Here is a 17,357-nt window from a genome sequence, read left to right as displayed (position 1 = left end):
CATATGAAGTTCTGTCACAGGGACAGAGTGGCTCCTAGAGAGCGGAACTAGAGCTGGTAGGGAGAAGAAACTTGGGTTCAAGGAAAGAATTTTAGAATGATCAGGTCTGGGGCATGGAGCTACAAGCCTTCATGTCTTTAGCAAACCTACAAAGGAGGAATATTTAGCCCCGTTTTTATCAAATAGAGACAGACTGTAAGCCCCGCTGGGACCACAGTTCTAAACCCAAGGCCTAGCAGAGTGCCAGATGTGCAGTGCTTATTGCATGAATGAGGCCCAGAAGTTCAGAGGCAACTGGCACTTCGTAGGGTGCTTGGAGGTTCTGGCCTGACAGGGACTGTAGTAGAAGGAACAGACTTGGAACAGACTCCACCAGGCTCTGGCCAGGTCCTCTAATTTACCTCCCTGAGTTCCAGCCTTCTCAGGAGCCACCATGTGTTCAAGGGGTCTCTGTGAGGATGGACCCCTACCCGCAAGCACCATGATCCTCTTTGAAGACTTTCCTGTTTTATGTCCCACAGAGCACAGTGTCCCCTACATGCTGGGACTTTTCTGTGGGTTCACAGCTGCTCTGTGGGGTATAGGCTGGCATGCTATTCACTACCAGCCCTACTTCCTCCTTCCTAGCAGGTTCCAAACACACTCGGTTATCATGGAGCTCCTCTGGGGGAACCCTCCTTTATTCCCATTCTAGCAGGGCCCCTCTCATTGCGTTGATGAGGCAAGGACACCAGAGGTAAGAGCAGGCTTTATTGGAGTGATGGTGCAGGAGGTGGGCAAGCCCCAGGGAGAGCCAGCACCTCCCTGTGTCCTTTGCCTCAGACTCATCCCAAGGACCTCCCCACAGCACAGGTCCCCAGCCCTTCACAGCCAGGACTGGAGGGTGGTGTCAGAGATGCCCCCTGGTGGTGATGGAGATTCAGGCGAGAAGGGGTTGAGGGCAGAGGTCTATGGAAGTTTCTGTCTTGGATGCCACACCCCAGTGACGGTGAGTCCTGAGAGGAAGAAGAGGGCCCCTAAATCTGGGAAGGGAATTATCTTTGGGGGTAACTACTTATGCTAGCTCTTCAGAGACCAGAAACTTCTTGCTTCTGGCTAGAAGCTTGGGCAATCATTCTGGGTGTTGCGTGGTTTCATTTCAAAAGGAAATTAAGTCACAGTGGGCAGTGGATTGAGTGGACCCTCAACACTGAAATGCAAAATGGTAAACAGGACAAATGTCCAAGGGAATCCTAGTGGAGACAACTTTCCTTCAAGCGGCTTCAGGCTGGTGACAGAATCATGGTCCCCCAGCTCAGACCCACGGGCCAGGGTTTGTTTGTTTCCACATGGGTGGGCCAGCTGGGGAAGGGAGCCCTTTATTCTGTTTTCAAAACTTCTGTAAGTGGCAGAGCTGTGCCTTCCCCTCTTTCTCCCCCTCCCTCCTTATCCTTATTTTCCTCCCCTTCTTTCCTTTTGCTCTCAAAGGTCTGTAATTACAAGATACGCGGCATGGTCAGGAGGGGGTGGGTTGTCCTGTCCCTCCCGCTCCACCCCATATCCGCTACAGACTTCTTCCCTGCTTCAGGAGGGGGTGGGTTGTCCTGTCCCTCCCGCTCCACCCCATATCCGCTACAGACTTCTTCCCTGCTTCCCCGCCTCCCCCACCCCCATCCCCTGGGGAAGTAGCCTTTGGTAGAAGGGGCACACTGGTTGTGCGGCTAAGATGACCAGCTAGGACAGCCCTGGTTTGGAGCCAGGAAGCCAGGGGACTAGTAACCTGAGATGAGTCTCCAGAGCCATCCTGAGTGGGGCACATGTCAGATCACGAGTCAAGATTTCTCGGCTCAGCAGGTGGTGGTCAGTAGCTCAGAGCTAATGCCAAGGAAGGCACCTTTTAACAGGGCAGGTCCGAGTTCAAGGTACAGGATGTAGACACAGAAGGTGACTGTTGACTGATGAGCGGAGGATGGACAGGCGGAGATGTTCAAGCTGCCTAACAGGCTGAGATCTCTGCCCCTCAGCACCGACTAGAAAGCATTTCTCCAAGAGGTGGCTGGGGGAGTCCACAAGGCCCTTCCTGGTCAGTGGTGATGAGACTTCTGAGGCCCAAGGGTGGGGTCCTGACCAGGAAAGGCAAGCTGCCTTGCATTCTTTGCCTGCGGGCCACTGCTGGGAGATGGCAGGCAAAGAGACATGAGGAGATCCAGACCAGTCCAGCCACTCCCTTTGCCGACGCCATGCCCTCCTACCCCCCTAGTTTGCTCCACTGGATGGAACTGAAAAAGGGGTGGGCCTTGAGCTCGTGGACGCCGCCTCCTCCAGCGCCCAGGCGCCGGGCAGGGTCGAACTGCAGGAGCTGTGGAGAAAAGCCCAGTCAGCCCTGGACAGGCTGGCCAGGGCCCCGGAACCCCGTGTTACCCTGGTGTGGGGGGGGCAGGGGGTGGACATTGGTGTTTGGCCGCCGAGGTATAGAAATTTGTTGGTCCTGTGACCCTCCTGCACCCGTGCCGGACACCTAGCACATGGGGTGGCTTGTTCACACACAGGGCTCTGCCCTCCCTTCTGTCCACCCTCAGGCCAAGAAGGCGCCACCGGGAGGCCACCTGCACCTCACCTCAGTCAGCAGGGAGGCCGCCGGGCCACTGAGCCACTCGGGCAGCTGCAGCTGGGTGTGGGGCTGGATTCCTGAGGGGTGGCTCTGGGACAGCGCCTGGGAAGACACGGGGAGGCGGCCCCCAGGAGTCTGTACACTCCAGTGGCGCCCGAGATTTTATGTCTTCCCCCTGTGTCACACCTCACGGGCACGGCCATGACTCCGTCGCCTTCTGCTTTGGATCTGCTGCCTGCCGGGCTGAGGAGGGTGCCTGCACCTGTGATCCCTAGTTTCCGCAACAACCTTCAAAGTAAGCAATTGGCACCCCCATTTTAAGGGCAAGAAGCAGGTCGACGGATTTGTTCTGAGTTCAGGGTTTGAACCCAGGCCCCTGTGGCTCCAAGCTTGCCAGAAGCACTGGTCTTGGGTTGCCATCGGGGCAAGCACTCTATCAGGAATAGCACTGAAACCTGTCTCCTTACAGAAAGCAAATCTCCATGGGTGGCTCCTTTGCCATGGCATGCTCCTGCCAGGGTCAAGGCAGGGCTGTGGTGGGAGAAGAAGGCAGGACCTATCTGTGTTCCAGAAGGGCGCAGCTGTGGGGGAGCAGAGGGGTGTGTCTGGAGCTCAGGAAGACAGGCAAGAAGCCACCTGGAGGAAGGCCAGGAGCCCTGAGCTGGAGGGGTGGGAGGGCCCTGGCTAATAGGAGAGAACCACTCTGGGCGGCTGTTTGCAGCCAGGGCTCTCAGAGGCCCTGGCCTCGGGACCAAAGCAGGAGGGAGCCAGGAGAGACCAGTCAGCTCTGAACTTCCAGTTATACCGCATCCACTCAGGGCACTTCCTGCTTAAATGGAGCTTGGCCTCTCCCTGCTGCCTGACTTAACCAGCCCCAGGTGCAGCACTGAGCTCATGGGGGAGGACAGAGAGCTGAGCGCACCACCCTGAGCAAGCTCTGGGTCGACCCAGGCTGGACAGGGAAGCTGCTGGCCTGGGATGATGGAAACCCTCTCTCTGGTCTTCCAGCCAAAGTCTGGGGCCCACAGCTCTGAAGGGTGTGGATGGGGGGGACGTGGTGTGAGCAGTGGGGAGAGGAGGCCTGTGGGGGATGATCTGAGGAAGAGGGCTGTGTCACACTCAGCCTCCCTCCAGAGCCAGGCCCAGGCGCCCTCTTCCAGGAACCTTCCTTGAGCACCTCAGCTTGACTCTCCCTCATCTAAGTTGACAGTCTCCCTAGCTATCGCCACTTGCCTGACGAGGGTCAGGGTGCAAAGTGTGGCCAAGGCCTGGGTGGGAATCGCTTCCTCCTTCTCTCACAGTCTCCGAGCTGGGGCAGAGGGGGCCTGTGCCGACAAGACATTGGGCCCAATGGCCAGGTCTTGAGCAATCAGGTAGGCTCAGCCCCCAACACTGACTGTTGGACTAACCCCAGCCCATCCTATGCTCAGTGACACCCGCCAGGCTCCACACCCTGCCCACACAGAGCTCACCGTCCCGGTCAGCAGTTCATACAGGAGAGACCCAAAGCTCCACCAGTCGCAGGCTTCGGTCAGCTCCGAAATCCCACCGACCTCTGCGGGAGCCAGAACAGTCCTCAGTCTCGCTGAGAGGGCAGGTCTCCCCTCAACCCCTTCCCCCCACCCCCACCCCCAGGATGGGCCTGTTGCCTCTCTCATCCTCAGTCCCCCGGTCCACCCCACACACAGACTCTCAGGGGCTGCCCCGCCTCTCCCTTCTTGCCTGGGGCACTGTAGAGGTTGTGCGAAGCCTCCCTGCAACACTGGGGCTCCACCTCTGACCACTGGCCAAAATACGTGAGCCGGATGTGGCCTTGTCATGCCGTGTGTGTTCAGGGAGGAGCCAGAGGGGATGAGAACTGCAGTTAGTCATCTTGGAGCCTTGGACATAGGGCAGGGGACCTCAGGAGCCAGTGGGCCGTGCTGGGCAGAGGTTCCCTAGGGGCTCGGCCCCCTGAGGCCCCCGGGACAACCTGGTCGTCAAAGGAGCGGCTGCCCCAGAGCTCAGGGTGGGGAAAGGGTCTGCTTTCCAAGCTTAACCACAGCTGGCCAGCTTGGCTGAGGCCTTCCAGAAAAGGCAGGGGACGCGGGTGGCCCAGGGGAACAGTCAGGTACCGTCCGCCTCCTCTGGGCTCTGGGGAAATCTTGAGGCTGTGGGGGCCTCCCTCCTGAGGGGTGGCGTGGGGTTAGGGCCCACTCACCTGCCCCCAGCACCCCCACCCCCGCCTGGGGCTCCTACCGGCCTGGTCCAGGAGCAGATTCCGGGGATTGAGGTCCCGGCACAGCACCCCTTGCTGGTGCAGTGCCTCCAGGGCCAGCAGCGTCTCGGCCGCCCACTGCCTCACCTGCTCCTCCTTCAGACTCCAGGCGCCCCCGCCGGACACTGGGCTGGCCCCTCCAGAGGCCGAGGGGCGGCTCGGGCCTCTGCCTCGGCTGCAGCCCCCCAGCACCCGGCCAGCCCCAGCCTGAACCCAAGGGAGCCCCCACGGGGGCGCGGGCTCTGAGCTCCGGCCAGGCCCTCGCCCGGCGTGGGAGTGCAGGCAGCCACCTGGGGCCTTTGGAAGGTCCCAGAAACGGGCAGTGCTTGTCCTGGCTGAGGCTTCATCCCCAGCCTCTCTCTGGGCTTTAACGGACGCCACCCCTCTGGCTGGGGTGAGGCTCTGAGAAGTCCACGGAGGCTCCAGAGGGATTCCGTCCCGCAGGTGGGTGTGTCCCAGGGGCACCGAGCTGGTCCCGAGGCTGAGGTGGGAGTTTAGCGGAGCCTTCATCCTCTCCAGACTGGAGCCAGACCCGGTCCCAGACTGCTGGGGGCACGGCTGGGAGAGCAGGTGGGACCAGAGCGTACCTCCTGGGCCAAGCAGAGGGAGCCGCAAGCGTGGGGACAGGAGAGGAAATGAGTGTGAACGTGTCTGTCCCACGCCTGCTCCCCCTCTGTCATAGGCACAGATCCTCTGCCTTCAGGTCCTCACTCGGCTCCCTCCCCTCCCGAAGCCCAGGATGCCCTCTCTCCTCCTCTCCACCCATCCATGATGGGGCCCCAGCCTCACAAAATAGGTGTTTAACCCCTAAGGAGATGTAAATTATTCTCTAATGTCCTTGGTCTAGGTGGCGGGTTCTCCAGTGTCTGATATATATTTGTCAAAGGGAGAATCCTGGAGAAGGGCATGGCAACCCACTCCAGTGTTCTTGCCTGGAGAATCCCATGGACAGAGGAGCCTGGAGGGCTGCAGTCCACGGGGTTACAAAGAGTCGGACACGACTGAGCGACTAAGCACAGTGCAAAGGGAGAATAGTGTCATGAATTTAATTAAGTAAAATAAAAGAAGGCTAGGCATTGGATCTGTGATGACTATATGTCATGATCCAGAGAGATGTACCTCATTGAAAACAAACAAACAAAAAATCCTAGCTGATCAATCAATATCTGCTGTGGCCCAGTTCCTGTCCTTCCAGCTTTGGCACCGTCATTGAATGCGGCCACTCAGAGGGGTGGGCACAGACTAGAAAAGTGAAAAGAGCCAAGACTGGGGGAGATGGTGACAAAGGGGACACCTGCATACATGCCCTCCTTCACCCAAGATGCGAACGTCCTCCCTGGATGTCCCCTGCCTCCTGGCATCACTGAGAAGCCCACAGCAGGCTAGTCCTGCCTTCACCCTCCAGGAAGGCTGGGCCTGTGGCTGGGTAACGAGCTCCGAATTTTAAAGGGATGAGACAGGACAACCTCCCGAAGGCCTGAGGAGCTGACGGGGCCCCCAGGGCCCACTCACCTTTCACGTGCTCCAGGTGCAGGAAGATGGAGTCCTCAGTCACAAAGTACCGCAGCAGCTGGGTCATGTAGGGGACGCCGTGCGGGATGATGGTCAGCCGCTCCTGGCTCGTCACGTGGCACCTGGACAGGCCCTGAGGAGGGGGCAGGCCAGGCAGATCAGCTGGGGACTGGCCAGAGGCCACTCTGCTCTTCAGGGGCAACCAGATGAAGTGTGGGAGCCCCTCTGAGGAGCAGCTGCCTCCCCCCAGTTTGTGTCCTGACCCTCAACCCTCTTTCCACCATGGAAGGCAGGCCCTCCCCTCCCTGTCTGGGCCAAGGGTAAGGCAGTATATGTGTGTGTGTTTCTGGGAAGTCGGGCACATGCCCGGGGTGCAGAACTAGCAGCTGTGGGATCTGGAGGGAATGTGGGCTTCTCATACAGGTTCTGGGTAGAGGTTCCCCAGAGGGCAGGGGTTTCCAAGAACTCCAAGAAGGTCCCAAGGGGAAGGAGGAATGGCAGGGGGTGGGGTGGCACCTGCCTTCACCACGAAGGTCCCTCCAGTCGCTAGGTCCTGGACCAGCTGTACCTGCAGAGGTCCAGGAGGCACTAGTCAAGGCACAAGTTAGTTCCCGGGGCTCCACGCCCCTACCCCCCGCCCCCCCAGGCCCCACGCTCCTCCACCCAGGCTAGGCAGGGACGTCAGGCTTTGGTGGTACAGAGTATATCCCCTCCTCCACCAACATGACATTGAACCTATCCGATTCATCCACCCTCGTTAGACCTGCAGGTCTTATCAGGTACCACCTCCTCCAGGGAGGCTTCCCAACCTCAGATCAGGCCAGGACTCCTAATCTGTCTGCAGTGCTCTCTGGGCTCACCCCCAGCACACTGTGTGTGATTTCCTATTGTTCCACTGGGCTGTGAGCTCCAAGAGCGCAGGGATCATGCTGTCCAGCTCTGTATTCCCAGAGCCCTGCACCTCACAGGGAAGTAGTCAGAGCTTTCCACACATGAGATGAATGGTCCATTCCATAGGATCTGAGTGTGTCATGGCTGGAAGGGACCTCAGGGCCAGTCACCTTCTCTCAACTCTTATTTTACAGGTGAAGAAGCCAAGGCTCTGAGAATGTGGCCCCAATAGTGCCCCAAACCACATGGGCTTGGCGTGCTCCTTCAGGTCACACCCCCTGCCCCCGACTCCCAGTGCTGTGATGGTCTTTTTCTGTTTTTAAATGGTCTTTTTCTCTGGACTCTGGCAAGCAACCTATTCCTTCTCCTGTTGGTTTTGTTTGGAGGCAGTGGTCTGCCAATTGCTGGGTCAGAGCCTTGTTTGGAGCTGGGCCCTAGACTCATCTTCATTATGGGCAGGGTGAACCCCAGCCATAGGAGAGGACCTGTCGGGGCAGAAAGGTGGACGATTCAGCCCAGACAGGGGGGCACGTGAGGGCAAGACCCGCACCCTGGGTCATAGCAGTACCTGCTTCAGAAGGCCATTAAGAGGATGCTGTTGAGTCAGACAACTCAAGTATGGCGGCAGCTCGAGCCTGCTGTATAACATGCTCTCTATAGTCTTTGCTGATGACTATTAATATCAGCACAGGGAAACTTGTGTATAGTATTACTGTACAGTACTACTCTGTATAGTATTACTATAGTATAGTAGAGTATTATACTGTATACTGTATAGTACTACTCTGTGCTAAGGGCCTTATCTAGTTTACTTCATTTTATTCTTAAAGCCCTACCAGGTGAGTATTTCTGTGCTGCTCTGCTGTGCTCAGTCGTGTCTGACTCTCTGAGACCCGCCAGGCTCCTCTGTCCATGCGATTCTCCAGGCAAGAAGACTGGAGTGGGTTGCCATTTCCTCCTCCAGGAGATCTTCCCGACCCAGGGACCAAACCCACATCTTTTTCGTCTCCTGCATTGGCAGGCGAATTCTTTACCACTGTGCCACCTGGGCGGCCCCAAGTATTACTAGTGACTCATTTCATTGATGAAGAAATCGAGGTTCAGAGAGGTAACGTTGCCTGCGGTCCCACAGAGCCGGGATGCGAATTCAGATGGGCTGACCCAGGAGCCTTGAAGACATAACTGAAAACAGGGGCACAGCTAGGCGACCTGGCACATGCCTTCCCCTCTGGGCCTCAGTTTCCCTGTCATCAGTGAGATAAGGTGGTGGATTCTGAGGGCTGGGGCATCAGGAGTGAGGTACCCCTTATGACCACTAGAGGTCTCTCCTCCAACAGCCGGAGATGGAGTCCAGCCTGGTCCCCGCTCCTCTGCCCAGTGAGTTTGAAAGAGAGAACTTTGGGGTCATTAAGGATAACACGGTTTCCCACAAGTGCTGACACCCCGGATAATTCCCCACTGCCTCTTGCCAAGTGGGATTCCCCACCACCTTGTCCTGGGCAAGGCTTCTCGTTTACAGATTCAGAAAAAATAGAAACCAGCAGGGAGGGTCAGGGAGGCCAGAAACAAAATTTGATCAGTACACTGAAACAGTGTGTTAAAAAAGAAAAGAAAAAATACATACACACACACACAAGAATCAAGAAATAATTAGGCCAAACCATCGATGCTGATTATCTTGGAATGAGGTAGTATGGTGGACAACATTGTTGTCATTGCTGTTTCTGGCCCCACTGAATGGCTTGCGGGATCTTAGTTCTCCAACCAGGCATCAAACCTGTGCCCCTCTGCAGTGGAACTGCAGAGTCCTAACCACTGGACAAACAGGAAATTTCCATTTACTGTTTCAAACTCTTTTCTTTTACATCATATTTCAAAAGGGTAGCAAAGGGGGCATCTCCCCCCACCATTAAACCAAGCTAACAAAACAAAAAAAAAAACCCCTTCCTCTTTTGTTCTGTGCTATGGGAGACAGAGCACTGGTTTGTCACTTGACCTCTATGAGCCTCAGTTACATTGTCTGTAAAACAATGATTAAAATGCGGCACTTCCCAGGAGGACTTTCTGCTGTGACAGAAATATTGTCTATTTGTCCAATATAGAAGCCATGAACCACAGGTAGCTATCAAGCCTTTGAAATATAGTGGGCGCCACTGAGAGAATATTTAATTTTTATTAAAACTGCACTTCCCTGGTGGTCCAATGGTTACAACTCTGTGCTTGCACTGTGGAAGGTGTGAATTGAATCCCCACTCGGGGAGGTTCTGCATATCATGTGGTGTTAGCCAAAAAAAAATTTTTTAATAGTATTATGGGCTTCCCAGGTGGCACTAGTGGTAAAGAACCAGCCTGCCAATACAGGAGGCCTAAGAGACTTGGGTTCAGTCCCTGGGTTGGGAAGATCCCCTGGAGGAGGGCATGGCAACCCACTCCAGTACTCTTGCCTGGAGAACCCCATGGACAGAGGAGCCTGGCGGGCTACAGTCCATGGAGTTGCCAACAGTCGGACTGTGGCTGGTGACTGCTATATCTCACTGTATAGTATAACCCTTCCTCCCCCGCAGGGAGACTGAGTGGGTTTAATGCAGCAGCTGTGCCAACTACAATGGGCCTTACAGATGCCAGGTGAGATTGCTATCCAGAAAGTTTAAGGCAGTTCTGAGTGCCAGCTCCCATCTTTTTAAAAAAGGAAGTCTCTTTTTAAAAAAATAAAACGCACTGAGCTCTCGGGATGTGTGGACAATTAAAACTTTGGTAAAACACATTAACCCTTTATTTTAAAATGTCCACAGTGTCAAGGCCAGGAGGACTCCCTCCTGGAGCAAACGAATCCAGAAGTTTCAAATAGGTTCTCAAGCACGAAGGTCCCCAGGGGCTGTTCATGTGTGCCAGTGGGCAGGACAGGAAAGGGCAGGCCAAGCGCCTCATTAAAGCGGGCAGCCCTTCATCTGCCCAGGGTTGACCAGCAGGAATGTGAGCCTGCATTTCCAGATCCTCTCATTGCTCAGGAAAAGTAGGAAACTTGGACTTTCTCTATGAAACCTGCCAATTTTTAAATACTGATAAACAGTAACAATTTTAAAAACACCCTCATGTTTGAGCCAAAAACACAGAAGGGATTTGGCTGTCCTCTTTCTTCTCCATCCCTGCCTCAGGGCCTAGCTCCCTGACGAAGCTCAGCAAATAGCCAGTGTTGTCTCCTAAGCCCCCAAGGCTCCCTGAGAGCAGACCCTGGGCATCCTGGCCAGCTGCCCACCTAGTCCCTGACCCACCACCTCACTGTTCTCTGCCGCCCCCTACCCCTGCAGGTATCTCTTCTGGCCCTGAGGAAACCCTCTTCAGCCCCATGAACCCTCACAGTGGGACTTCTCTGGGGGCTCTCAAGGCTTCCTGAGTGGGGCCCTTTGCTGCCCTGAGACTGGGGGCTGCTGCAGACTGGCACTGCTCTGCCAACAACAAGCCCTGGTCTGTCTGGGCACAGCTATGGAATGAAAGACAGTGACATCCATCCGGGCGTGGCTGCAGGGACCTGGGCCCAGTGGCCCCAACATCTCTCCTAATTCGGGAGACTCATTTTCCTGGCTTGCGAATGACACAGGAAAAGGCCACAGGATTTTAGGAGGGATGAGGAGTGGCTAAGTTGAGTGCCCATGAAAGGGTAATAAAGGAAAAAAGAGGGCACTTGTAAGACAGAATGGTTGGGCTTGGCCTGAATCTGTTTTTCCCATATGTACAGGCCTTGGAACACAGGATTCCAAAAATGCTTTGCACATGTGTGTCTGGGGTTAAACAAATTCAAATTCGGGGAATTCTGTCATAGACCTCCCTCTTGGAGATTCACTGTGTACATTTGCATCCTTAAAGCCTGAAACTTCCTAGAATTAAAGCAATGAAGTAATGTAACTTTAACTCACTGTTTCTAAAGCTTATTTGACCCAGAACCCCTCTCTCCATAACACCATTGGTTCAGTGGGATCCCACACGGGCAAACAGTGGTGGCTGTCGCCTCCTTGGCCTGCCCGTGGGGGCGGCTGAGCCACGTGGACGAACGCGGTGGGCGGGAAGGGCTGGGCAGATGGAAGCTGGCTGGGCCTTGGCTGACAGACCGGGCGCCTGCTCCAGGGACTGGGGAGCAGCCGCTGGAGCGAGGCCAGGGATGGTAAGCCTGCTTCCTGCTGACCCACTCTTGTCATCAGCCTTCAGCCATCGAACTTGTATCAAATGCTTTAGCGTGTGCCAGGCCTTTCCCAAAAATTATTTCACTTTAATTCCCACATCCCCCTGGGTGGGAGGGTGCGGGTGGGTGGGAGGATCCCTTCCCCACTTCCAGAGGAGGAAACTGGTGCCCAGAGAGGGCAAAGAACTTGCCTGGGGCCATGTGGTACCCGTCCAGACAGCACTTCATCCTCCGCGGCGTATGAAGGAGCACACACCAGTCCTCTTTTCTCTGCTGGCTCCCACACCCGCCCGAATCCCCCATGAGTGTCTTAAATGACAGATGCCTGGGTTCAACCCTAGAAATTCTCACTCGGTGAGTTTGGGATGGGGCCCAGGCATCTGTGTGGTTAGGAAGCTCCCCCAGGTGATTCTGATGAACGGTTCAGTTTGAAAAAAAAAAAATAAAAACACTTAAGCAAATACTCCAGCTATCTCTGGGTCCAGGCGGAGAGCAATTGATTATTGGCTCAAACCTCATTTGACTCAACCTGTCTGTCCTTCTGCTGAGTGTCCAGGTCCAGTTTGCACTGTCGACTCCTGTCTGCCCTGAATTAAGGGAGCCAATCCCGGATGGGGGGGACCGCGGGAGAAGCCAGGAGACAGAGGGCAGAGCTGCCAAGGCCCTGGACAAGGCAGGTTTCTAGCGATGAGCACATTCCTGCCCCAGGAACTTCTGGGCTGGGCTTGGCAGGGGAGATTCTTGGCTGCAGCACCTGGAGGAAGCGGGAACTGGGGGCACACAAGGCAGCGCAGGCTGGCGGGGTGCCCCTGTGGCTGCTGTCCTGAACTGCTGAGGGAGCGGCTCTGTGTCTGAGCCGGAGGGTCTGTGGGGAGGCACTGTCTGCCTCTGTGGCTTCCTCACTTTTTCCTTTCCGGGGCTGGTGTGTGCTGGGCTGCAGGAGGGGTGGGGCATCCCTGGACCCGGCTGCCCTTCTCCGCTTGAACCCCCTGATGCCTTTCTAGCACTGGCCACTCCTGGTCACACATGCTGTGTCCTCCCACACCTTGGGCGTCGCTCGCTCACCTTCTCGATGACCCCGACCACCTTGCAGCCCCTCAGCTGCTCCAGGGCAGAGCTCAGCGTGCGGATGGGCCGGAGCCTCAGGCTGCTGAAACCCTGCGGTAGCGGGAGAGAGCCCCACGGCGGCCTCAGGGTCACGGCCTCCTCACCCGGCGGAGGGCAGGGCTTGGCTTGCCAGGAGACCAGTGGCCACAGAGGGCAGGACAGGGGTACGGGCAGACCCCCACCTCACAGAGACAGACCCAGCCTCGGTCCAGGGTGGCCAGGCCACCCTCTCAGCTCAGCCCCAACCCGGGCTTCCTCCCAGGCCCAAGGAATCTTCCGAAACCCCCTCTCAAAAGCGGCATCCACAGGAGGCAGATGGGCCCAGGGTTGGGGAATTAACCCGGGCAACAGGCTTCAAAGACCAAGGCAGGCCCAGGTGCCTGCACTGGGGGAAGCATCTTAAAAGGTGCACCAGACCTAGAAGGAGTGTGTATGAGCACACCTAGGGGTTGAGGAGTGGGTGTGCATTCTCAACCCTCTCTGAGGGGCCCGCTGGGTCAGGATGTGGGGAGAAGATTTGTGCACATTTGTATATGCACGTATTCACATGTGTGTATATGCACGTGGGTATTCATGTCTGTGTATATGCATGTGGGTATTCATGTCTGCTCCAAACACTCACGGCAGCCCAGCCGAAAAGCACTCTGGGAGCCTGAGTGTGTACACAGGTGAGCGTGAGTATGGGCTGTGTGGGAGGGTGAGGAGCTGCCTCTGTGTGTGTGTCTCCTCTGTGAGGGTGCGAGACTGGACTGGAGATGATTCACCAAGTGTTAGAATGTGAATGAGCTATGGAGAGTGTGGGAGAGAGAGGGAGGAAGCCAGGAGGAGGAGGGCAGGGTGGCAGCCCCAGGACACGCGCCAGCCTGCCTGTGCTCTCCATCGTCTGCCCCGCCAGGGATGGCAAGACGACAGCTCCCTGGCCTGGCGAGTGGGGGCCTTAGCTCTCTTCCCCCAGAGCCCTCAGGCCTCTGGGGGCTCCTCACCTCATCAGGGCTGGCTCTGCTGCCCAGCGTCCTCTGCAGGTGGCAATTAAAGATCTCCTCCGCCCGCCGCAGGTACTTGGTTATCTTCAGCTTGACAGCCTCACACCTCTCCTTGTTGGGGTCAACTGTGGGGAGAAGGGGTCAAGAGGACCCCGCCAGCCATGGGAGGAGGTGGGGGTTTGGGCTCCCATTGCCCATGCTCTGCCCTCCACAGGAGGGCAAGGCCTATTTCTGAGGCTGGTCAGTGGATTCTGGCCCTGCATCTGTTCTTGGGTCCTCTTCTGGGTGGGAGACCAGCAGGGGAGGAGGACAAAGGATGGTGGCGGGAGAGCCTGGGAGCCGGGGAGGCCCCTTGGACCACAGCACCTTACAGTTGGCGCCCACCACCTCCTGGCCACGGTCACAGCCTGGGAAGGGATGGAATGGAGTTTTCCTGTCTGTTTTTTCAGGAAGAAAGAGAAGTCCCCTAGAGAGCACACCTTCTGCTATCTTTGATGCCCAGTATGAAAGAGGCCAGAACAGGCATTGGGCCTGGAGGGTAAAGGTGTTCATGGGACAGGCATGAAGCCAGCTGTTGAGAGGCATCATCAGTGCAGGGACTGGAGGCGTGAACTGGGGCCTGACTCTTACCCCCAGGCTGGCCATCAAGGCCCTCGAGTGTCTCCAACTGGCCTCAGGGCCCGCCTCTCCCACAACTTGGAAATGCCTGCCTTTGCCCTGAACAGGCCTCCCCTCTTACCTTCAGGCCTTTGCCTGTGTTCTCTGCCTGTCCCCTCTCTCTCCCCCTCCAGGCTCTTCAGATGGACAGCATTCTTCAGTGCTCAGATTAGGGTTTTGACTTTTAGAAAATGCCCTTTGCCAGGCTTGCCTGGCCTCAGTCTCCTTCTTCCCTCCCTTTACTTCCTCCCCATTGTCCTTGCCACCTGGGACTTTAATTGTCCATCATCAACTCATCAATCTTCTGCCATTAGAATGCAAGTACCCAGAGGGCAGGACCCTAGCCCAGCTCTAGGGGCAGGAGGGATTAGTGGGCCAAGCTCACAGCCTTTGGAGCCTAAATTGTTCAAATCTCAGCTTTGTCACTTGATAGCTGTGGAGTCTTAAGCAATCTATTTAACTGCCCTGTGCCTCAATTTCCTCATCTGGAAAATAGGAATAAAAGTCATTCTTGTATATTTGGAAGTACATGCCAGAACATACACAGTGGTTTGTATTACTGTGAATCAGAAATGAATTGATACAGGTAAAGCCCTTAGACCAGCGCCTAGTGTAAAGGAACTGCTTTATAAGTGAAGGCTATTATTATCAATACTACTGTCCTTCTCATAGGTCCTACAGGGCCAGCGCAGAGCCCTGCTCACCCAGCACAGATGGACAGATGATGGGATGGGCCCTTCCTCGGCCCCTGCCCAGCCCCAGCCTCACCGTGCATGCCTCGGAGGAGAACGTCCACGCCGTTCTGGTAGTGGTTGAAGGCGGCCTCGTAGTCCTCACTGACGTCACGCTCCAGGGCCAGCCGGATCTGAGAGGCTGCGTCCACCAGGTAGTCATGCTTAGTCATGTCAGGTGCTCCCGGAGCCACCCGGTTGCGAATCTGCTCCAGATACACTCGAGCCTGGGACCGTGCTCGAGAGCAGGGTTCGGGCTCTGGGCCAGGGTCAGGAGGGCACTCACAGGCCACCAGGCTCATGGCTGCCCTTAGTCAGGGACCTGGAATGAGCAGAGGCATTAGGAAGAACCCAGTTGGGGACAATGTCCCATCTGTACCCTGGTTTCTTCCACTCAGTATTGTGGAGACTGATACTCACCTCCAAGGGCTGGAGGGATCAGAGCTAATGGGGGTAATATCCCTCACTAAGCCAGATCTTTCCTAAGTTGTGGTCATAACAGAATAAAAACATGCTTTGGGCTCTGAGTTGTTTTTACGATTCTTTCCATTCAAATTCAGTTCAACAAGTATTTCTGGGGCATCTACTATGTGCTGAGTATCGGAGAGAGCTAAAGATATTCGTGATTCAGAGCTGCCTTCAAAGGGCCTCTGCACATTAAACATATGCAGGTCACCATACTTTGAGGCTGAAGCAAAAGCCTGGGCCCCAAAAGCCATTCCTTATACTGTGCCCTGTCCATCCCTCCCTCCTCCTCCCATGGGAATCTCACTTATCCTTCAGGGTTCGGCTCCATGGTTCCTCCCTGAACAGGAGGGATTGCCCCGGCTTTATTTCATTTTCCTTGGTCCCAAGATCAGTGAGGACCCCCAAGGAGCCAGGCGGAGAGCTGGGCACAGGGCTTGGCCTTAAAGACTGAAGGCAAATGAAATGACTGACTGGCAGATTCAGTACCACTCTGGATGGAATTAGATGAATGAGGTCAGAGCCCAACCAGCCCTAGGGAGGGGATGGCTCTGTCCCCCTGGTTCTGCTCTGAGAAGTCCAGGAGACCACGTGGCCTCCAAGGACCGGACAGCAGCTCCACCCTGAGCAGCAAATGATACAAGTGGCCACCAGGGTTAGAGCAGTGGCGGAAGGAAAGGAAAGAGCTCAGAGAGAGGCCAGAAAGCTGCCTCTATCCTTCACTGCAGCCTCTGCACCTTTGGTCTCTCAGGCCTCATTGGGAAAGGGCAGGGCCCAAACCCCAGGTCATTTCTACTTCTGTGGAGAGAGGGAAGAGAGAACAGGATGGGGAATGGGGCGGGGAGGAAAACCCACATTTCCAAGCCAACGGGCAGCTGAGCCCCGGCCAGGATGCGGCCAGAAGGTGGAGGAGGGGAAGAAGGGAAGCCTCGCCCTTCCCATTCGGCCCAGTCACCAGGGCAGGCAGCTCGGAGGCCTGTGATCAGAGGCACCCAGGTCGGCAGTGTGTGCTGTTCTGAGTCAGGGCCTAGCTTCAGGGTCCACCCGCCGAGCCAGGTCCTCCCAGGCAGAGCTGCAAAGCTGCGTCTGGACTCAGAAAGACGTGTATCCAGCCCGCGAGTCCTCTGCACGCAAGGTGCACCGCCCAGTGAGGGTCGCCAAGGAAGGGGACTGGGGGAATGAGAGGTGAGGGCATCCTCTCCTGGGGAAGAGGGGATGGAGGAGGAGCCAGGCTAACACCGTACCTGCCCGAGCCAGGAGCTCGGTCCGCGCGGCCGGACTCAGCCCTGCGGCCACCTACCCTTCGCCCCTGGACATAGCACCGCGGGCGGCTGCTTTCCGCCCTCCTCCCAGGTGCAGGGGTCTGGCGGATGCAGCCTGGTCATTGGTTGCAGATGAGCTCATCCGCTAGCGTTAGAATAAACCACCAATCAGCGCCCGGCTCGGCTTGTGCGCGCTCTTAAAGCAGCAGCGCCGGAAAAGCGGAGCTATGAGAGAGGGCAGGCGGAGGGGATGGGAATGGGCAGGGAATGCGATGGGGATGGGGATGGGGATGAGGGTGGAGATGGAGCTGGGGACGGGCGGGTGGGGTAGGAGCTGCGGAGAGTGGAGGTCCAGACTCTCTCAAGGATGCGGAAGGAGTTGCTTCGGAAGTTTAGGCCGAATAAAAGCACACGCGCCACTTTGGGGACTTTTCTCCTTCGTTATTTCATGCATTTATTCAACTACTTGAATATGGTTGAAGATGGTGACTGCAGCCATGAAATTAAAAGACTCTTACTCCTTGGAAGAAAAGTTATGACCAACCTGCTGCTGCTGCTGCTAAGTCGCTTCAGTCGTGTCCGACTCTGTGCGACCCCATAGACGGCAGCCCACCAGGTTCCGCCGTCCCTGGCATTCTCCAGGCAAGAACACTGGAGTGGGTTGCCTTTTCCTTCTCCAATGCATGAAAGTGAAAAGTGAAAGTGAAGCCGCTCAGTCGTGTCCG

General features: G+C 56.3%; 1 protein-coding gene across 7 annotated transcripts; it reads right to left on the bottom strand.

Annotated features, from left to right (window-relative positions):
* Positions 1-737: 737 nt before the first annotated feature.
* On the bottom strand, positions 738-16,772 carry RPS6KL1 (ribosomal protein S6 kinase like 1). 7 transcript variants are annotated; one of them, XR_006542628.2, is made up of 12 exons: positions 16,615-16,765; positions 14,943-15,227; positions 13,518-13,642; positions 12,493-12,585; positions 6,880-6,927; positions 6,360-6,492; positions 4,829-5,437; positions 4,313-4,402; positions 4,063-4,145; positions 2,597-2,692; positions 1,760-2,338; positions 738-995 (listed from the first exon to the last, which is right to left on the bottom strand). XR_006542628.2 is itself a non-coding variant. In XM_044924733.2 (11 exons), the coding sequence occupies exons 2-11, from the start codon at positions 15,205-15,207 to the stop codon at positions 2,228-2,230; spliced, it is 1,653 nt and encodes a 550-aa protein (XP_044780668.2). In that variant the 5' UTR covers positions 15,208-15,227; positions 16,671-16,772; the 3' UTR covers positions 738-2,227. The 7 variants fall into 7 exon arrangements, 5 of the variants coding, with proteins under 5 accessions (XP_044780668.2, XP_006053939.4, XP_006053941.4 ...); XM_044924733.2 differs by having other exon boundaries at positions 738-2,338; positions 16,671-16,772; XM_006053877.4 differs by having other exon boundaries at positions 738-2,338.
* Between the last annotated feature and the right edge of the window lie 585 nt (positions 16,773-17,357).

Source organism: Bubalus bubalis, chromosome 11 (assembly GCF_019923935.1).
Source record: "Bubalus bubalis isolate 160015118507 breed Murrah chromosome 11, NDDB_SH_1, whole genome shotgun sequence".
Classification (NCBI taxonomy): domain Eukaryota; kingdom Metazoa; phylum Chordata; class Mammalia; order Artiodactyla; family Bovidae; genus Bubalus; species Bubalus bubalis.
This window is presented reverse-complemented; position numbering and strand designations above follow the sequence as displayed.